This window comes from Ciconia boyciana, chromosome 4 (assembly GCF_034638445.1).
Source record: "Ciconia boyciana chromosome 4, ASM3463844v1, whole genome shotgun sequence".
Taxonomy (NCBI): domain Eukaryota; kingdom Metazoa; phylum Chordata; class Aves; order Ciconiiformes; family Ciconiidae; genus Ciconia; species Ciconia boyciana.
Window position 1 is genome coordinate 55,310,615 of NC_132937.1, and position 22,585 is coordinate 55,333,199.

The window sequence follows — 22,585 nt, forward strand, 5'->3', positions numbered from 1 at the left end:
AGTATAAAAGCATTGGTGTGGGCATGATGTCTAAGGACAGAGGCCAAAGATAAGGGACAGAGGTAAGACCTTTTATTAGACCAGAGCAAAATACAAACTGAGAAAATTACCTAGGCTTTAAGCAGACATCTACAAACTGATCATCTCTTAGAGAAAATACACATGGTATGTGTGAAGTAGAGGGACCATTAATCTGTAGTAAAACAGAAATGAAAATAAATTTTCCTTTTCAGAAAAAGAGAAGGAATGATTCCTGGCTTGTTTAAATTGTTAGTGTAGATGAAGGTAGATCTTGAAAAGTTATTAGTTTTCAGTTGGTTTGTGGTTGGAAGGAAGTTCCACTTCTGCCTAATTATCTAACTCTTTTCTTGGGTTGTGCTTCTCTTGGACAAGTACCTCATTATATCAATCTCCAGAGGAGCACTGAGCAAAGTGAGGGGGCAGCAGCTTGTGTCATAGAGCTAGCTAATGACAATAAATTCACAAGTGCGCAGCAGGAGCCTTCGCCGGCTTTGAGGATGGGACTGAACACTTCTCAGACAATTGGGCTACAAGATACTGTGAAACTCCGGGAAGGAGCAACAGAAACGGCCAGGGAGTGGGAAAAAACCTTTAACTTAGAGCTCATTAATGAAGGAGTTGCTTTGCAAAACTGTTTCTTTGCCTGTGTAGTCATTGTGGGATGCAGCACTTAATGGGGACAGACGTTCAGCTAGTACAGTCATCCCACCTGTCCTGGAGCTGAGGAGAACTCCTGGGAAACAGAAGCACTAAACACTAGAGTGATGGTGCTACAGGCTTTCTTTTCCCCAGGTACATCTAGATTGGATCACTTCCTTTGTATACTAGGGTGCAAAGTGATTTTTACAGTCTCCGTTTCTCTACTGAGCACAAGGAGAGAGAGAGAAACTTACATTTTACATGGCAGCGAGGATATGTGATGCATGCCCCAGCGTGTGTGCTACATGGGACTATGCTAATGGTAAATCTCACTTTCTCTCTCCTCTGTGACACTCTACAGCAGGCAGGGCAGATTTTCCTCTTTCTGAGCAAACCATTTTTCTTTACAACAACATGCCCTTTCCATATTTCACAGGTTCAGCAAACTTTGCAAGAGTTTGCAAAATGTAAGGATGCAAGAAAAGGCAGATACAAGAGACTCAATGTTGTTTGCACTGCAGCCACTCCATGCTCATTGGCAGTAGGCAGGAGCTTCTAAAGATAGCTTACACTAATCTTAAGGTGGTTTTAAGCTACCAGATTGATGTAAATGCTGCTCACTTGGTGCATATTTGTCTTGTACAGTACCCATGACTTAATTGTGCAGACACTGTACAAACAGAAATGCCCTGTACTGAACTTCTGGCCATCTAAAGACAACATGTCAGAATTTAATCTCCAGCAGTGCTTATCCTCCTTGTATGCTTCTAACCTAGAGAGGAGCATGACTTGTGGCACAACATTAATATAGAGATGTGAGCATGCTGCTGTAGCAGATGGATTTCCATTTGGATGTGTATCACTGCAGTCTGCACTAGATGGCCTGTTCTACAGCAAAGGAAGGTGCAGAACAGGGAAACTGCATAACGGTGCATGACCCATGAAGAAAAAACACGCCAAATATGTGCTGAGCACTTTTAAGGGAGGCAGAAGCCAAGCAAGCTTCCCTCAAGTCGTTAGTCTTGAATGAAACTGCCACATGCCAAGCAGCAGTAAGTATTGCTGTCAGTGCTTTCTGAAGGAAAGAGCAGCGTGCTGAGGACACCTGTGCCTTCCCCTGATGATCAGAGAGATACGTCCTCAGTACATGCACTGAAGGGAAAAGATTTATCACTGACAATCCAGTGTGGAGACAAGAGGCCAGATGGAGCTGACCTCAGGGACTGCTTACTTGATAGAAACAGAGGGAATTCCCTTACAACATCGATGATCTTTACTGAGAGGTACTGCTGGCACCATGCATTTTAGCCGTGCTGTAGCAAGCCGGAGACATTATGTTGTCAGGAGGCACCACCAAGTGCTGGAAGGTAGGCGCTGCGTGTAGACTTTGCTAAAGGAGAATCTGCTACGAAATAGTAATACTAACTACCCTGTACAACTTTTTGGCCATGCTATAATGTATTTTTTTCTGCAGTGCCAAAACTAAGGGCCTTTGACATTATTTAAATACGGATTAACTTGAAAACCCTTCAAACACAGTTTTAAGGTTTTCTACAATAGAATTGGAAAAATGGAAGGAAACTGAAATGAGGCTTTAGGGAATGAAGTACTCATAGTTAATTCTAACTTTTTAGGTGACTCGGTTTCAAACTCCTGATGATGATAATGCAAAACATACTACTGGTGTATCTCTACAGTTTCCAGTTGTGAAATCACCTTGTTTCACTGAGGGTCCCCTACAGCATACTATATTGCATGCATGAGACCTGCACATGTACAGGAGCTAGTGTGACTGAAAACACTCCTACTTTATTGACTACTTTATTTTATGCTTAGAAAAGAACTTATTGTAACCAACTGTGTGTAATCAGAGTTTTTCATGGCAACATGAATTTTAATTCATGAAATGGAATTTCATTTATTGGAATTTAATTCATGGAATGAGAAATTTAAATGTCTTTAAATAGTTACAAGATTAAATATTAAAAAACCTGGGCTCTTCTTGGCACCCTGACCCATCTGCTCTCATGGGCTGTGTGAGGAGACTTATTTTCCTGGACTCACCCATCTGAGGAGGAAAAAGGAGAGGCCACCCCATGATCACCTTGCAGGCCAGGAGGGCTGCAGTCCTGGAGCAGAAGCCTTAGCATTGCTGGAAGGTGCCTTCTAAGGGGCTTGTAGGTTTCTCTCTAACCTGAAAAGCAGATGAAGGGAGGGAGACTTTGCTGAAGTGTCTCTTGTAAGCTGCCAAGTGGGAGAAGCTAGTTTTGAGGCTGCTGCATACAAGAGGACTGTGCTAGTTGGCAGGGGTACATTCGTTCTTCATGCACAAGCAGAAAGTATTTACCGGATGCAAACTGTATTTAAAATCCTAATAGCATTATCAGTTTTAACTCTTTGCAATGAAATAAATAATATTTGACTGTAGAGCAAATCACAGCCCAGGCTTGTTGGTTGCTTTGCTGCCCACCAGTTTTATCCATGTATTGAAGAGATTAGTATACGCTTACTGAATTTAGCCAGACTTCACTGTTTTCCAATAGAAAACTGCTCTGCTCAGATAATTTACCAGCACCTGCATTTGCTCCTCGCATAAATTAGTATTGATATCTGGATCAGATTTTCTCACAAATCTGTTACCTCTACTGAAAACCAGCACGACTATGACATATATTTAGCAGTATCTTCAGTTTAGGAAATGTACTCAGTCAAGTGCCTGCCGACATGGGATTCCTGTTTTAGCCCAGCACTTAAAATTCTGTAACTTATACTGCTTTCCTCTATGTTAATACCACTTTACTCTTTTTGACTTGCTTCCCTTTACTCATTGTCTGTGTGTTGCATTGTGATATTTCAGTGTCAATGGGTAGCTGCAAGAGCAGGTAGCTGAAACCAAGCTGCCTCCTCCCCAGGCAGAGTCACTGGGATGTTCCCCGTGGTCCCAGCAGAAGTGTCCAAAGCCTTTTCTGAAGATCTTGGCGTTGCAGGACTTGCTCTGGAATATCCCCTCAAACTCCTATCAGATGATCTTTACAAGGACTGGATGTGTGCTTTGGAGAAGCAGAGCAGCAAGAGAGATTGGAAGAACTGAAAGAGTAATTTTTGCAGGCAGTCCCACTCCTATGGACCTGCTGGGACCTCTGTGTTAAAGGATGGCAGCCCAGCCAGCCTGGCACTGGGCCTTGTCACTGGTGGATTTTTGATGGGTGAAAAATGGGGGCAGAGGGGAAGGTGCAGAGGTGGGGACTATGTGGTGGACAGAGAAGCAAACTTCAGGGCTGTATTCCCCCTCCCAGCCCCACAGTCAGTAAGTGCACAATGGGCCGCACAGCCTGGGGCAGAAGGTCTGTTGGAGTTGACGCCATTAGGGAAGTGTTAATTGCCCTGGAAGGCATGCAGAGAGCACTGGAAGCTGTGGGATAGGATGGCTTATGCACAGGTTGGAGCCAGGTTTAAGATCTTCCTCAGGAGTAGGGACTGGCTCATCCCCCTAGACATGTGCACAGCTGCACACACATGGGAGCTCACACAGAGCCAGTCTGTGCCCACGCCACCTGCCTAAAGCCCCTGCTCACGTGGATGAGCTCTGGGAAGGAGCAAGTGCCTGCTCTGACTCCTTCATCAAGGAGCAAATCACCCCGATGCCCTCTCTGCTCCTCCTGTGCTTTCTCTAACTCCTCATGCTCCTCTTCCTCCCACCTGCTGTGCTCTCAGCCCAGCTGCTTTCCACCTGCAGGACCCAGTGCCCCCCACTCTCTGCCAACCTTACTCCCAGAGCCTGGGCAGGAGGGTGAGGAGCAGCAAGCCCTGAGGCAGGGGCTCCCACAAGAAGCCTGGACGTTCCTGCAGCAGCCCTAGCTCCCTGCTGGGAATTGCAGCCCCTTGGGAGTCCTGCAGGCCAGGCAGGGAGACTCGACATGGAAGTCAAGCTGATGCTGGAGGCATTGATTTGAGAAATTGTGCAACAAGCCTTGCTTGAAGTGCTGGAAGATCTGACATGGTGGCAGAATTTGCCAAGGTGCTGCGCCAGGAAGAGCAGAAGAGGCAACCCAGAGAGGAGGAGGTACAAGTCACTAAGAGAAAATGGCCCTGTGTCAATAATGGTTTTTGTAGGAGATACAATCATTTCCAGCAATGGAAGGCCAGACCTGAAATAGTCTGATTTGCCTCAAAGGGTCCTGCTGGGTTTGACATCCATCAGAGCAGCCTGGTCCCTTCCTGCCACACTTTGTGGAGGGCTTCCATACCCCAACACAAAGCAGGAGTGTTTCTTTGGAGTAACCATGCTCCAGGGACCCTGTGTGGTCAGGGACCTGGTCAAGGATCAAAGGAAGACTAGAGAAAACATGGGCCTGCTGCTGAATGGTGCAGGAGACCTGGTAAAAAATGACATGGAAAAGGCCAAGGTACTCAATGCCTTCCTTCCTCAGTCTTTACTGGTAAGACCAGTTTTCAGGAGTCCCAGGTCCCTGAGACCCTAGGGAAAGTCTGGAGCAAGAAAGACTTACCCTCAGTGGATGAGTACTAGGTTAGGGAGCACTTAAACAAACTGGATGTACGTAAGTCCATGGGGACGAGTGCTGAGGGAGCTGGGTGATGTCATTGCAGGACCACTCTTTGAATGGTCATGATGACTGGGAGAGGTTCCTGAAGACTGGAAGAGAACAAATGTCACTCCTTTCATCAAGAAAGGCAAGAAGAAAGATCTGAGGAATTACAGGCTGGTCAGCCTTACCTCAATCCCCCGGAAGGTGATAGAGCAACTAATCTTGGAAACCATTTCCAAACACATGGAGGACAAGAAGGCGATCAGGAGTAGTCACTATGATTTATGAAGGGGATAATCATGCTTAACCAATGTGACAACCTTCTACAATGAGGTGACTTGCTTGGTGTCTGAGCAGAGAATAGATCCAACAGTGGATGTTGTTTACCTCAACTTTAGTAAGGCTTTTGACACTGTCTCCCAAAATGTTCTTGTAGACAAACTGATCAAGTATGGGCTAGAAAATTGGACAGTGAGATGGACTGAAAACTGGCTGAATGACTGGGCCTAGGAAGTTGTGAACAGTGGCAAAAAGTCCATCTGGAGACAAGCCACTAGTGGTGTACGCCAGGGTCAATATTGGGGCCAGTACTGTTTAACATCTTCGTGAGTGACCTGGATGATAGGACAGAGCGCACCCTTGTCATGTTTGCAGATGATCCGGAACTGGGAGGGCTGGCTAGACCAGATGATCGCACTGCCATTCAGAGGAACCTGGACAGGCTGAAGAAATGGTCAGAAATGAACCTCATGAAGTTCAACAAAGGAAAATACATAAAGTCCTGCATCTCAGGAAGTATAACCCCAGGCAGTAGTACACCTGGAGGCTGATTGGCTGGAAAGCAGCTCTGCAGGGAAGAACCTCCGAGTCCTGGTGGACAGCGAGTTGAACACGAGCCAACAATGTGCTCTTGTGGCAAAGAGGGGCAATGGCATCCTGGGATGCCTTGAGCAGAGTATTGCCAGCAGGTCAAGGCAGATGATCTTTCCCCTCTGCCCAGCACTGGTGAGACACACCTGGGTGCTGGGTCCAGTTCTGTGCTCTCCAGTATGAGACAGATATGGACATCCTGGAGTGAGTCCAGTGAAAGATGATGATGAAGGTACTGGAGCATCTCTTATACAAGGAGAGGCTGACAGAGCTGGCACTGTTCATCCTGGAGGAGAGAAGGTTCAGGGGAAGCTTATCCATGTATATAAATACCCAATGGGGAGAAGTAAAGGAAATGGAACAGATTCATCTCAGTGATGCCCAGTGAAAGAACAAGAGGACATCAACACACATTGAAATACAGGAAATTGCCTCTCAACACAAGAAAATACTCTTTTACTGTGAGGGTGGTTGAGCGCTGGCACAGGTTGCCCAGAGTGTCTGTGGAGTTTCCATCTGTGGAGATATTAAAAACCTGATTGGACATGGCCCTGAGCAACCTGCTGTATCTGACCTGCCCTGAGCAGGGGGTTGGACTCCAGCATCTCAAGGGGTCCCATCCCACCTAAGCAATTCTGTGGTTCTGTAAGAGAACAAACACAACAACATTTTCTTTCTATACCTCATGCAGTTGTTAAGCCAGAGTTAGCCGAGCCATCCTCCTTGTGATCCCTCTTAAATGAGTTTCTGTGGTGCTCTAAAGTAAGAAACGTCCCTTCCTGTCTTCTAACCCAGGAAGTCCTGAACACACATGCCTACCTCTCAAGATTTCCAAATATTGAATACCTTCTATTCATAGCGCCCATGAGAAGTAAACAGAAATGGAAAGTCTCTGTTATTCACCATTCATCAGCTTTATACACTTTATGCACTAAGCCTTTCCTGTATAGAATAGGAGAGAAACTGAGAACGTGGAAAAGTTCAGATGGTTCTGGACCACCTCAGCTCACCCCAAGGCTAACCATCTGCTTTACCTGCAGTCCCAATAAAGCCATGTGCCTTGAGATCAGTGCATCTTAAGACAACCGAGAATGATTTTGTTTTATCGGTCACTAGACCATTGTGTTACAGACTTGCAAAGAGGAAAAAAGGGATTCCCTTTTTCTTGTGGGCTTGTTACTCCTTAGGAGGAATACACTTCTTCTTTTCAAGCACTTTTTCTTACAAAGGGCTTGGGGAGAAAGTAGAAGCCATAAATACTGTCTGCTTAGGTCCACTTCTGCCTTGATTTCTACCTTGTTTTAAGAGTTTCACACTGTCATCATTCTTTGAATTCCAGATAGAAGGGGTAAAAGCAAAAGGCCTGAATTCTTTATGTGCAACTTTCTCTTGGCAGGAACATGGTAAATGCCAGCAGATGCAAGCACTACAGAAATGTGTTTGTGAGTGTTAGAAAGGAAGGGGAGGAATGGACTGCTCAGCTCATCAGACCCTTCCCCACTTCTGCAGGGGGCTTCGCACCCTTTGGAGCTCCTGCCTTTGGGAGCTCCTGCCCATCACTCCCACAGATCCCTGTGGGTCTGCACAGAACTTCCCTGGGCCTTGCTATGAGCACCAGAGCACAGCCTGGTAATGTTTGCCCTCTCACCACTATTTTACAAGGCAGAGGCAGACCAGGGTGCACCTTGCAAACAGGACAGGGTTTTGGATTTCTGTGTGCAAAGAGGAGGCTTGGGAAATGCAAGGATAAGCAAGAGTGGTGTAGTTGGAGGGACTAAACAGTTTTAGCAGATCTGAGACCATAATTTGCTGGAATGAAAAGCAGCAACTGTTCTTATCCTGACTCGCTCAGCAGAGTTATTTTCCTTTAACTAGAATGTCCCTGTCTGTCTTTGGGCACACCCTCCATAGGTGCCAGACCCCTTGGAATATCCAAGAAGTTGAGGGGACCAGATCCATAAAGAGCAGAGACCTCAGTAAAACCTATGACCTCCATCTACTTCAGAGAGATTTCATCTGGCTCTTGCCCAGCGAGCATCTTGTAGCAACAATGCTTGGTCCTTTATGATTGCAGCAAGTGAATACTGCTTCCCAAGATCCTGTGGTGCATCATTAACAAAAAAATACTTTTTCTTACTTTCCTCTTGTCAAACTCACATACTGAGACAGAGTGCCTCCCCTGTGGGATGGCAGAATTGGGGGAAACATTGGAGAAGGAGGCAGTGGGGAGGGTAGAACTCATCTGTAAGTTACAAACTCAAGGAATATTGTTGGTTAGCAGTTGTTTTCCTTCAGTCAGATCAGATGCCATGGTTACAGGGTTGTGGTGGATTAAGGCAGCAGGTGCCATTCTAACCAGAACGTTACGTGCCCAAAGCCTTCTGTGCCTTTTCAAACATTTTACTTATTTAAAAACATTTTAATGTTGGAAAATTGCCTTTCCACCTCTGTAGGGAGTTGCTGCTGAGCTGAAATAATACAAGTGTCAGGCATGCTGCCCTACCCTCGCTGCTGGCTTCATATTGCTTCTGATATGGGCTGCTCTCAGGGGCCTGGATGCAGTCAGCAGCAGTAAAATGATTAGAGATTGCTAATTATTTTCTCTATGTTAATCATCTGTATGCCTCATGTATTGTACAGCCAACACTGCTCTGCCCTTTTCTGTCATATTCCTGATAGTGCCTATGCCCTTGTTGTGGGAAACAAAAAACACACTGTGCCTGCAGTCATGTGTATCTAATGAAAGGCTTTAATAATTTTCATGACTTTTAAAATTACTTTATCTAATGACTGCCTTCTTCTGAGCTTCCTCGGCTACAGATTAGGACATTCATCCTAAATGAAAGAATGAGAGAAAGATAATTCCCAAGATGCACAGAGTAGCTGCAGACAAATCCCACTGGCTGCTCCCCAGTTTGCTGCTCCTGCTCCATCCTCCCTGGCTCACACCTCCTCACCCACATAGACAAAATATCTTGGGAGGACGTTTTTAATCCATGTGAATGTAGAATCTAACTAATGGATGGATTTTTTCAGTGCCTCTGGGTGAAAGAAAGCACTGCAGTTGAAGAAGGCTATGTTCTTCCTCCCTCCTTCTCCTGTGTGCAAAACTCAACCCAGGAATTGCCAGTGGAACTTCTTTTTCACATTTCTTTTGTGGCCTGTTGTCTCTAGTAAGCTTTTCAGAAACAAAAAGTATTTTGGAGGGTTGATGGTGCCAGTGTTTCCTGTTGCTGTCTGTCTCTGGTCCCCTGGCTAGCTGTTGTTCCTGGCTGGGGGACCTGCTCCAGCAGTGACAGGAGAGCAGGGAGAAGAGACAAACACCACAATCCAGCTGGGCCGCTTCAACTCACCGTTCAAATAACTCCTTTGACTGGGGCTAGGCTAGTGACAGGGACTGGTTTTCTGCTTCGGGCCCTGGTCCCTTGACTTCTATGTTGCATTTCATTCTGTGCTCCATCAGGAGCGTTTAAGAGATCAACAACAAATAACATCATCTTGAATTAACACTGTTTTGCCATGCTTTTTCATGGTGTCTCTTTGTGTTTCAGCCTGGATGCAACGGTGGTCTCATGCATTTAGCTGGATGCAGGCAGTGAGCAGCCAGAAGCCCCAGAAGCTGCTGAGGAGCCTGGGCTGCAGCAGTGACCTCCAGGCACTGAGGCTGGCAGAAGCTGCTGGTCGACTCATTGCTCAGAAAGGACTCATTGCTCAGAAAGGACTTTCTCATTGCTCAGAAAGGAGGGACTGCGGTCTGCCAGGAGCAGTTTTCTCCTCCCATCTCTTTCCAGTTGGAAGAGTCTGATCAAATAAACTGAGGATCAGGAAACAGACTTGGAAGCAGACAAGCAGACTTACCACGTTTGAGTTGAGTGCTCAGTTGCAGGGACGAGCATGACTCGTGGTGAGAGTTAATAAGGGAAGGTCACATTTGCTTTTTCTGTATGAATGAATATCTGTAACACGTATCAGAAATAGTTTTCCATTTTACCCACTGTAAGTTTTCACAAATTGCAGTACTTTTGATAAGCAATTTTTTCAGGTGAGTTTAAAAGCAGTTTAATATGAACAAACCATGTCAGATTAAGGCCATCTTGGGACAAAGTTCTTCCAAGAGACTGGTTAGCAGTTAGCCCCAATTACAGAATCAAAACCAGAAATGGATTTAGAAAATAGAAGTAGATTGAACCCTTGAGTTGCTAAAATTAACTTCAAAACATGTACTGGGTAAATTAGGGGCCTCTCATTGTCCCTCTTAGATTACTTTTTGCTACTCTGATCTAGTTAAAAAGCATGCCTTGCTGATTGCACTGTAGAAGTGAAAAGCAGGCCTGGCATTAATATGACTGCCCAGGAAATAAATTACTCATTCTCTTGCTGGCTTCTCTGGCAGGAGTGATGAAAGATGATTCTGGAAAAGCCAGAAAAAGCTTGTATTTTAACCACAGAAAACCTAAACCATGAGGACAATCAGTCAAGTTCCTCCTGAGATGGTAACCTGAGATACTAACAAATTATAGTAAGTTCAACTTTTCAAATTTTTCCAAATTTTATCTACTGACAGTGCCAATTATCCTAGAAAGTCCCCTTTCCCAAAGTAAAAATAAACAAATGACAATATTATGTATATAACAATTAAAAAAAAAAAGTAAAAATATATGTACATATGTCTGCATGCATTCATCAGGTGTTCTGAGTTAATGTCTGAGATAGTTTCCTTTCTTGGATTTCATGAATTTCAGAGCTTGGTCTCACAGTTGCTGTAAAGTGATCTAATTGCAAGCTCCTTCTGAAAGACTGCAGACTTTGCCTCTGTAATGCTCTGCTCAAGTCTTTCCTTTAATTTTCTATGATCTATTCCTATTTCACACCTGATTTTTTTCATTTAAATTCCAGTCTCATTTCTCCTTCCTCCTTTTGTGGAAGATGTTTTGTTGTTTAGTTGTTACACCAGAGAGAAACAATTTCACAATAAACTGTTTTATATCCTCTCGTGTCATGTTTTTGCTAGATAAACATGTATTTCCTTTCCATTAGAAATGATTAAACCTATGTGGTCCTACGTAACATGAGCAGCATCTTTGATTTAGTTATAATACATGCATTTTTACAATGTCAGTGTTTTACCGTCAGTTGTTGCACAAACCGGTACTCTGGTTCTTAGCTTCCTATCTGCATTTTGCTGATGTTGCAGATTCAGGTTGTTGGCATAAAGTATCTAGCTAATGTGATTTCACACTGTATTCTCTGATACTGCTACTTTTAGAAAGGAGGAAAAAAAGAATCCAGTATTGTGGAAGCAAAATAGTTAATGTCTCATAGGCCTCTGCAGGCATCCCTAGTTAAGAAACATTGGCAGCTAATGGTCTTGCCAGTCAGCAAGATTTAATTACAAAGGAGTGGATTATTCCTAAAAGGAGTGGATTATTTGTAAAAGGATGTACTGTCTAGAGCCTCCTTATCGGAAGGATTTAAATTGCTGCTGTTATCTGCCATATCTTGCTTATCTGACACAGTTTTGGTGAAGAAGGAGTTGTATAACCTGCAGGTATATCAACTCTGTAACTGCCCCTTTTGGGCAAAGTTCATACCAGCAGGGATGGTCACTCTGCTGATCTGTGTTCTCTTCTATAGCAATAGTAATAAAAGGCTTCTGTTTTGAACTGATCTAAATTGTATTCTGGTTATTTCTGCGACAGTATCAACACTTTTCTTCCAGCATATCCAAACAAATTAATGCCAGCGTACGACCACAGAGCTAAAGCTCCTTTCAATATTACTAACATGCACAGCGTTAGATGCTTGTCTTTACTTCGCTCCTTCTTTCTCATCAAGCTTTCAGCATCTACTCAGAATTTCACCCTATCTCTTTTTTGTGATATGGTGCAATTTTGTCAAATTTCTGTGAAACTGGCAGTACTTCTGTTATTTCTGAATTTTCATCCAGTGATGTTTTTGCTGTACATTATTTATCTCTGTGGGTTTCTTTTTTTATAGCAGGGTTACTGGGATCAGCAGAACATTTTTCAGCAAAACATCTATTTTTTACCAAAATTTGTCTCTGGGCAGTCTTTCTGTACACCACCTTCATAAAAGTACCCTATGTGTTATTCCTGAGAAACTACAGAAATATGGGATCCAAACACATAAATTTTCAGGCCTTCCTGTCAGAGTTCTGATGTATTATGTAAACTTTGAGTAACATACATGGACTGGTATTTTCCAGCACTGCCCTAAGTGAAAGAGGGGTTGCTCTTCTGCACCTGGGTGGGCAGGGAGGTGAGAAAGAGAGAGAAATGATGCAGGGATCTTTCTGGATCTCAGCAAGAAAAGCCCAACAACAAATGGCTTAATAAAACACCTGTCTTAACAAGATAGAAGAAAAAGAGGAATATAGATAGTGAGTAAATCTTATGTCCCTTCAGATGCAGGGTACCCTGCTTTCGTGCAGCATCAGAGGGATCCTGGATGGACTTCCCCCACTGTACGCAGTGCAGATTCTGTCCTTGGAGCAGCTCCTCCTCTTCCCTATGCTGCAGCGGCTTTTGTTTTGCATAAAAAACAGGAACATATATCTTCTCCTGACAGGTTGCAGTATTACCTCTGTCATAACATCCACTAGCACACAGCACATGCCAGCATGGGTCACTCCCGCAGGTTCCCTTACAGCATCTACTCATGCTAACATACGGGCCTTAAGTACATGGCCCAATAGACACGGCTTGCTCAAGACCACAAACTCCTCAACTACTATGTCTTCTGCAAGGCTCCCAATACAGTTGCCTTATACAGATGGTAGTGCTGTAAGAAATGCAGACATGCCCTGCATGTGCTTGGGACACAGCATCACATATTGGTGATGGCAGGAGTATAAACATCCGGTTCCTTTTACGAGTGAGAAATTGTCACCAGAATCTTTCCTGTTTGCTCAGGCATTGCTTAGTGTGTGAACAAGGCTGTAACGGCAACCCAACTTTCTAGCACATTGCTCAAGGCCTCCTTATCACATCCAGCTACAGTCCAGGGAAGGTAGGAAGAGAATGAGCTTAACAAATAATAACAAGCAAGCAGGAAAAAACATTGCAACCATTTCCTTTGTTACCTCATCCCTGCAATGTGAGTCACTAGAGCCACCATTTTCATCTTCTCCTTTTTCTGATCCTATTGCATAGCTAGGAAATCTTTCTCCCTTGCAGCTTGAAAATTAACAAGGCCTTTTCAGTTTTCTATAAAGACTATGGCAGTGCAGGCCGATGCAGGCTATTCCTGTACAAAAGAAAGCCTACACAGATGACACATGACACCTGCTCTCTTTTCTTTATTCTGGTTTGTAAGGCTATTATGTACAGTAGAAAAAATACTTAAAGACTTTTCACTAACAACAATAGCTGTAAAAGGTGCAGCATCAGCACAGAGCAGAAATTATTTTCTAGCTGTGTGAAACAGTGCCTGAGTTTTCTAACCACAGGAATAAGCTATCAAACTACTTTTCTTGGCATACATGTTTGTGACTAAAATTCAGCTACACTTTTTGAAGAAACATATCTACTAAATTTGAATACAGGTAATTAAATCCTACTTATGTAAAATCCTCCCTCCAAGCTGAACTAGGTACAATTTATAACAAAAGAAAAACACGTCCAGTATCAAGGATGAATAATTTTAAGCTGGATCACAGCAACCCATCACAACTGAGAAAAAGGATTAACAACTACTTGACAGAATGACATGTAAGTCGTCAGTGAGGCTTCTGTGAAATTACTAACCATGTCATTCTTAAGCAAATATTTACCTGACTTAATGTTTATCAAGATCTGTTCTGATACCGAGGTAAGATTGTGCCCACACCTGCAGATATTGAACAAGAGATCGAGTACCATCTTGTGGATGCCACAAGACCATCAAAACTTATTTCGAAAAGAAGTATTCATTAAAAAAAGAATGGAAGTACACCAGTATACATCTGCTCATAGGCAAATTATAACCAAAGGCATAATTCATTATTAACAGGAATAAATATATTATGAACAATAAAAATGTACCTGCTTCACAAATTTTTTTTTGCTCTACAGCTGACATAAACTAAAAATTCCACAGGCCAGTGGTCACATTGTCTGCTGTTATGGCCTGTCATTAGTTAGGCAACTAATTAAGAACCTCAGCATTTGGGCTTAATATCCAAGATACTTCCATTACTAAGTATCCTTAAACAAAACTTTTTGTAACATTTGTCTCTCCGTGCTGTCAGACTGCAGAACAGAATGTATGCAGTAGTAGCATACTTAGGACCTTTTTTTCTTCTACTTTTCCTTCTTTTATATGTATTACCACCATTTGTTTTTGTTCAGCTGCAGTTATGTAAACTGGAGGATTCTGGAAGTCAGTCAAAGTTACTCGAACTGAAGCAATGAATTAAAATGTTAGAACTAAACAGATGGTGGGGAAGTAGCATGAGAGAAAAAAGAAATAGGAAGAGGGTAAATTTGAGGTGGAATAATTCTTAAAAATAATTTTGGCCTTCTCCTATAAAATAACTAGTGCCCACAGATCCATGAATTGGTAGCATTCAGTGTTTTGTAGTGTGACACGATTGGTTTCTGGAGACAGTTCCCCATCGTTAGAATGAACTGGTTAGCAGCAGCTTTGACTGCAATTAGATATGAGCACATCATAGGTACTTAGACTGCTTTTCCTTATAAAAAATTAGCTAACAGAGGTAACTCCAGCAACATTTTTGTAACTAGTTACATCAAACTGGTAAAACTAGCAACTGTGCTTTGTAAGAGTAACTGGAAATGATTGGGAATTCACTTCAAGGACTTCGGTGGTATTTCAAGATATTGATATGTGCTTTTAGATAAATATGCTTAATAATAATATAGCAGTCATGAATAAGATCCCCACAACTTATTTGGCATATATATGACTGATATAAACAGACAAGCTTAGGCTGTCTGCTATGTAGCAGAGTCTGAATATGCACTTCTATCTGCTATCTTGAATGGCACATACACAAATTCAACGTATTTGAGCTGGATTAGGCCCTTAGAAAAGTGTTAATCAGCTGGGCATATAAAAGCAGTGTAGTGACACACCTACAACGTGAAGACCAAGTGGAAACAGGAAATTAAGGAAGAGAAATGTTGAGTGGGCCTTTGCTTTCTTTTTATAATATAGAGTGAGCACAGGATGAGTGTTTCTGTCCAGATGTATTTTCCTGAAGGAAATCCCTGCAGCGCTAGTTTGACAAATCGTGGGAGAGTACAAATTATTTTTCATTACCAAGCAACTATAGTTTGTCATAATTACATAACAACAACAAAAAAATCTGTTTTCACAGATTTCCCCCGATGTCTGCCATATTCTGAAGCATTCGAGCTCTTCTGAAAGAAAAAGCAAAACCAGAATCACCGGGGAAGAAACGTTCACTATTTCTAGGCACGGGTGAAGAGCGCAAGATGCCACTCCTCAGGTAAGGGCGCTTACCAGGGGAGGCCTGGCAGCTGCCCGGCAGCGTGAGCAGGCGTTGCCCCTGTTCTGCGTTTCGCTGCACGAAGGCTGCGGGACTGGCCAGATCCCGCCGCCCCGAGAGCGGAGTCTGAGGAGGTCTGTCGGCAGGAGCGACGGCCATCCCCGTGAGACAGGCGGCCGACCGCGGCTCGCCCTCCGGACACATCCCCTGGTTCAGCTCCCGAAACAAACTCCCCGCTCCACACCGCGCAGACTTGCCTCTCCAGGGCGAGCCCGTGCCGCGCAAGCGGCCTGCCCCGCGCAGCGGGGCGCCCAGCCTCCGCCCTACGACCCCCGCCTCCGAGCAGGCCCCCGCGGCCGGGCCGGGCCAACGGGCACAAGGTCGCGCCGCGCCGGGCCCGGCCCCGGCAGCGGGGCGGACTGAGGAGCGCAGAACTTCAGCCCCGCCTGGATGAGTGGGGTGGGAGCGAGTCCATTCGTGAGGGGAGGCAGGTGTCTGCCAGGGAGTTCTATGAATTGAACGCTGAGCGCTCCACCTGTTACTCCTCCTCCTCCTCCTCCTCCTCCTCTTGGTAGCGCCTATAGCAAGGCGGAGGTGAGCGCTGCGCGCCGCTGGGAGCGGGCCCGCGGGGCGCCGCGCTGGGAGCTGCCCACCCCAGCGGCCGCCGCCGGCCGCCATGAGGCACCTGCCCTACTTCTGCCGCGGGGAGGTGGTGAAGGGCTTCGGCAGAGGCTCCAAGGAGCTGGGCATCCCCACCGGTGAGCGGGGTGCGCAGGGGACCGGGGCGGCGCGGTGAGGGTGCCGCCTCCCGTGAGGGCCACCGGCGAGGTGTTGGCCGCGGCCTGCCTCTGCCCCCGCGGCGTACCCCGCGCGGGGCTCTCCGCCCGCGCCGCTCCTTGTCCCGGGACCGCGGCGGGGCTGGAGTGCAGCTGCCGGTGGGGCCGGCGTCCGGCCCGGGGGTCTTTCAGCTGCTCCGAGCCGCACAGGCCGCCGGAGCGGAGAGGTGCCGTGCTCCCGCGGAGGCATGGCCGCCGCCGCGCCGGAGGGGCGCGGGCGTCTGGTTCGCCTGCCGAATAGAAGTGCGGGAGCTCGGTTGCTGGTGACCAGGCTCGTTGGAACCCGGGAGGCACCCGGCTGTCCTGCACAATTGCGCTGTTAGCATGACTTGCTCTTTCTGTAAATAGGCTTAGCTTGTTCCGTGTCAGGTTTTTTGGTGGTGTTTTGTTTTGGTTTGTTTTCGTATTGCTTACAGCCTTGTTCACTTCGTTTGTGTTATTCTCCGACCTTCTGTTAAACGATTTCTTTCTGTTTGCTTTTTTGTTAGTTAGCTCATCTGATGATGATCATGATGATTTGCAAGATGCTGAAAAGCGACAATATGCACTGTGCATGGCGTTGTGATATGGCAGTTTGAAAAACATCTGTTCTTATAAACTTTTTGGATCTCAGATTAGGACAAGAAAGGGAGTGGGCACTGGGAGTAGCTTTACGGAAGGAAATGTAAAGGGACTAATGCAGAGATTAAAAAGGAGAGCAAGTGTAGTTGTCCTAAACAGAGGTATGTTTTCCCATTGCTGTTCTCTCTTTGACTTGTCTGAATACAGGTAGAGGTGTAATTTGTATGGATTTCAGTCTTTTCTAAAGATAGGCTGAAGGCAGCAGGCATTTTGCACAAATCCTAATAGGCAAGAAAACCTCCTATAACAATTCTTGAGGTACTGAGATGTGACAACATCTGTTAATATAAACTTAGGGTTTTTGATTGTTTATATATGTCTTATTAGTGTCGGGGAATGTGTGAGGAAAGTTTTTTCTGCTTATGAACTAGGATAGAAATCCACTAACTGTAAATTTAGAATTGGCTTGAAACCTTGCATGAAGAGCTCTACCCATGGGTGAAATTAAAGTAGGACAGTTGTTTGGCTAAAGACTTAAATTTATTCCCCTCAGTTAGAAAGGAACCTATTTTATTTCAGATTTCTAGTTTTCTAAGAAAATCCTAGAAATCCCCAAATATGAATAACCTAAAAGACAACATGGAAAAATTGGGAGATGACTAAAATCATAACTTCATTTATTTTAACATATTTTACTTACTAAAAAAAATTTACTATTACTTAAGTAATTCTAAGATGCTACTTTACAGTGCAGAAGAAACTTGATTTTTTCTGTTCTTTGACCATACTAAAGCAGTGATAGTCCTAATAGTGAAGCATTCAGACTGCATATTTTAGTTTATTAATTTTAAATATAGAAGTAACTATTTATAGAATAGAATAGTATGTATATAACTATGAAATACTTTGTGTAGGAGGTGTGGTAACTCTGGTATTACCACAGAGACTACACTTTATGAGGCTGTTTTCTGGTTTATGCTTTGCAAGTGGCACGTTGTATCACTATCATCATCAGTGTTAAATCAGCTTGTAAATAGCATGTAGACAGGGCTTGGCTTTTAGGTGTTTGAAAATTCTGTGGTGCACTTTACTTACACAAATGTACACTTTCTAAAATTTTTGCAGCTAACTTTTCTGAGCAAGTAGTCGAAAGCTTTCCATCTGATATCTCTACTGGTATATACTATGGATGGGCCTGTGTTGGAAATGGAGATGTGCATAAAATGGTTTTGAGCATAGGATGGAATCCTTTCTATAAGAATATTAAGAAATCAGTGGTAAGAATTTTGCTTTGTGTGGTACTTTGACTACAATAAATGAGCCAGACATTGACTTTGAATAAGATGAGCAGAATTTGATCCATAAATGAGATTAGAAATTCCGTTTGCTGTTAGTGATGTGTTTGGTATCCATCTCAAATGTTTGTGTTCTGGGGAGGAAAAAACCCAAATCCCAAAAAACCCCTCTGTAGCCATGCAGCTGTAGATAAATAAAATCTATTTTCATTTGCCTCTTCCACCATTACTTAAATTCTTCTGAAATCAAGATTCATATTTCCAAAGTGGTGGTTGCTTAGTGTGCTGATAGACATAAGCTTATTCAGTTTAGTGGTTATGAGACCCCTAGGGTGAGCTGGAACGTGCTAATATCTCATCCTTTGCAATCTGTCCACATTTAAAGTACAAGATTCTGGGGCATCTTAATTAGTAATGATTTTCCAGTAATTCTTCTCTTAAATGGTGGAATCCATGCATGTGGTACTGTGGCTTAATACACAGAATCAAGATCCAAAAATAAATAGTAACAGGACAGAGTTAAAATCCTGAACTGTGGCATCTACATTTTTCTTGCTATCAGGTGCTGGTGCTTTTCCTGCGTCTTGCAGAACTTGGTTTTAATTGCTAATACTTGGAAACAGTTTTATTTTGACATGAATGAATCTCTGCTTTGAGGATAGCTGCCTTCACTCTTTTTAGAATGTTATCATTCAGTTCCTGTGAGTTACTTGTAAAAGCTCTCTTTAAAACAACTGTTTCAGTCAAATTCATTACAGTTATTTGGACTCGGCAACCTAATGATCAAACAAATCTAGGCATTATTTGTGATTTGCTGCCTTGGAAATCTTACCTCTGAAATAAATATCACAATGTTCTTAAATGCCATGCAAAGTACAATTCCCTACTAATGTAATCAAAAGCTCTAGCCGCTTAATCTTGCATTATACATGTTAGACTAAGTGTCTCAGTTTCCCTGGTATGTGTGGGAGGGAATTCGAATTAGAGGTATTAGCTGAACATCCTTGTAACAACAGAAATAAACTGAAAATGCATCATGATAATTGTCAGTGTATTTCTCTTCTTTTAGGAAACACACATTATCCACACTTTCAGAGATGACTTTTACGGAGAGATTCTTAGCATAGTCATTATTGGATATATTCGATCAGAAAAAAACTTCAGTTCTTTAGGTCAGTATTGCAGGTTTCTTAGACTAATGTTTTGTTTGTCATGTTCTTGCATATTCAAAGTACTGTGTCTCTCTGTCTCTTTGTTCTCTCTCTGTCTTCATAATCATGTAAGGTAGGTGTTTCATGTACCTGTTTCTGAAGGGTAGAGTGGCCTTACAGAGGGATCTGGATAGACTAGAGAGAGCTGGACAATTACCAACCACATGAAATTTAACAAGAGCAAGTGCCAGGTTCTGCACCTGGGGTTATACATACAAATCCTGGTTATACATACAAACTGGGGGATGAGAGACTGGAGAGCAGCCCCACGGAAAGAGATCTGGGGGTTTGGGTTGGTGGCAAGTTGAATATGAGTCAACAGTGTGCCCTGGCAGCCAAAAGGGCCAACTGTGTCCTGGGGTGCATCAGGAAGGACATCAGCACGTTAGAGTGTGTCCAGACGAGGGTGACCAAGATGGTGAAAGGCCTTGAAGGCAAGACTTAAGAGGAGTGGCTGAGGTCACTTGGTTTGCTCCGCTTGGAGAAGAGAAGGCTGAGGGGTGACCTAATGGCAGTCTACACCTTCCTCAAGGGGGGCAGCAGAGAGGGAGGTGCTGATCTCCTTGCTCTGGACATGAGGAAATGGAATGAAGCTGCGTCAGGGGAAGTTCAGGCTGGGCATTAGGAAAAGGTTCTTCACTGAGAGGGTGGTCAATCAGTGGAACAGGCTCCCCAGGGAAGTGGTCACAGCACCAAGCCTGTCAGAGTAATTTCAGAAAAGCATGTCATTTCAGAAACAGAGAATGTTGCCTTTCCAACTTCTTCATAATAAATATATTCTGCCTCTGTGATGGTTTTCTGGCATTCTGTAGTACATCCTTTTTCACTTGCTATTGTGTGTTCAGAATTAAGACCAGCTTTTAAATATTGCCTTTCTTCTCTTTTGCAGGGGCACTCATTTCAGCAATTCAAGAAGACATTGAAGAGGCAAAAAGACAGCTAGATTTACCAGAACATCTTAAACTCAAAGACGACAAGTTCTTTCATCTGCCAGAAGGCAAAACAGTAACCCACTAAGCAAAACCATGTGGGTTTTTTTGATCTCATGGAGCTTTCTTTGCACTACCAAGTATCATGTATCATTTGATATATGACGTATGTGTGTGTACTGGGTCTGGCTGGGATGGAGTTAATTTTCTTTATAGCAGCTCATATGGTGCTGTGGTTTAGATTTGTGACCAAAATAATGAACATAATATGCTAATGTTCTAGCTATTGCTGAACAGTGCTTGCACAGCATCAAGGCCTTCTCTGTTTCTCACTCTGCTCCTCCAGTGAATAGACTGGGGCTGTGCAAGAGGTTGGGAGGAGACACAAACAGATGACCTGAACTAACCAGAGATATACCATGCCATGAAACGGTTGTGCTGAGTAAGAAAATGGAGAGGAGGGGGTTTAGGGAGGTTGGCCATCCTTTGTTTGGGAACTGGCTTGGCATCTGGTGAGTGATTGCCTTTGCATCACTTGTTTTGTTTTCTTTTCTTCTTCTTCCACTTCTCCTTCACTTGTTAATCTATTTTTATCCTGACCCACAAATTTTCTTGCTTTTACTCTTCCATTCTTCTTTCCCTGTCTCACTGGGGGAGGTGTGGGAGAAGTGAGCTAGTGGCCATATGGTGCTTAGCAGCCTACTGGGGTTATCTGCAACAACATGTTTAGGTAATTGTGATTGGAACTGAACACTAAAACCACACAAGATGATTTAAGTTTGTTTGTGTTACTTGATCATTTAACCAGTCATGCAAAAGGAGTAGAAGGCTATTTTAGGTCTTTACTGAAAAATCATGAATCCAAGTATTACCACTCATTTAGAAATCTTACCACATGTGGAACAAGACCAAAGTTAGTTGTGATCTTTTCTGCCCATAAGGTGTGGAGAGTTAAATATTCCAATGAAGACTGTCAGTTTTTCAGACAGAGAATGTTATTCCAAACTCTTTTTTCTGATTTTATATCATTCTTACATCTGGATTGTAGGTAGCAGCTTAGAAAATTTTTACATTGATTGAGTAAAAAATTAACCTGTGGTGCAGGAAATGATTAGATAATAGTAACAAGAATAATTCACTATAGTTCCTATTTTTGATATGCTATACAGCTGTCATTTTAATTGAAATTATTTATTGTAATTTTAATTGAAATAGAGGAAATGACTGTTACTCCTTGAGTTACTGGAATGTGAGATAGATACTTCTGCCTTGTTGACTATGCGTATGACAACACATAACCTGTGTAGTTGCCTTCTGAGGAAGTGTTTCACTAAAGTTCAGGAAGTGAACGACAGGGAGAAAGTTGGTACACTGCAAAAGTTCGAGCTTAAAGGGTGCAGAACCTGTCTAACAATATTTCTGCTCTTTGGGCCCTAAGGCAGAGGAGGTAACTAAAGGCAACTGCATTTTGGTTGCTGCTGGCACCTGCCTTAGATGAGGAAAACTTATGGGTTGTTCACTATACTGACAGTGAAATGAATAACTTCAAGGTTGAAGTTAGAATATAAGGCACAGGAAAATCCTTTCAACCCTCTGCACTAAGTGCAGGGAAGATCCAAACTTTTGGCTGCAGATCAGTGAAAGTCTTTGGGGATTCTTGGAGTAGTATATCAACACTTTAGTAGTTATTGAGTATTTATTACAAGTTATTGAGGCCTTTCCCACTCTGAAATGTTTGCACAGATAAATGGAGGTGTGTTGTCAAAATTGATAGTAATTTGGGAAATACTGTTAAATTTATATAGTGTGTGTGCACTTCCAAATCTACTCCCCCTGCCCCAGTACAATTTTCTAAATTTCCTCCTTGTCCCATCCCATTCTGATCCTGCATTTCACTGTAGCATTTCAGAGGTAGCCTTATGGGAGTTACCTGTGGCGGGCGCTGTCAGCCTGCCAGGGTTCTAGTTCATGGTGTTTTAACTTGCAGCTAATCTCATGTGGTATTTGGGAAAAGGCCTTGAGCAAGTGAAGGAGTCCTTGTAGCTGTGCAGGACTTCAGACAAAACTTGATTATTCAGATTAATTGCTCATCAGTCCTGTTGATTGCAAAGATAGAAGGGATATACACCTCTTGAGGGGGGAAAGTGCTTTTCTATAAAAGCACTTCTAGAATAAGCACCATTTTGACCTATGTTGCTAAGGTT

At 43.5% G+C, this 22,585-nt stretch overlaps 1 protein-coding gene across 1 annotated transcript; it reads left to right on the top strand.

Annotated features, from left to right (window-relative positions):
- The first annotated feature begins 16,225 nt into the window (after positions 1-16,225).
- Positions 16,226-20,469, top strand: LOC140651099 (riboflavin kinase-like). Its single transcript, XM_072860187.1, has 4 exons — positions 16,226-16,307; positions 18,072-18,223; positions 19,311-19,413; positions 20,342-20,469. The coding sequence occupies exons 1-4, from the start codon at positions 16,226-16,228 to the stop codon at positions 20,467-20,469; spliced, it is 465 nt and encodes a 154-aa protein (XP_072716288.1).
- The last annotated feature ends 2,116 nt before the right edge of the window (positions 20,470-22,585 follow it).

Coding starts and splice junctions, on each gene's coding strand:
- LOC140651099 (XM_072860187.1), top strand. CDS start 16,226: ATGAGGCACCTGCCCTACTTCTGCCGCGGGGAGGTGGTGAAGGGCTTC. Junction 18,224..19,310: donor AGAATATTAAGAAATCAGTG/GTAAGAATTTTG, acceptor CTCTTCTTTTAG/GAAACACACATTATCCACAC. Junction 19,414..20,341: donor AAAAAACTTCAGTTCTTTAG/GTCAGTATTGCA, acceptor TCTCTTTTGCAG/GGGCACTCATTTCAGCAATT.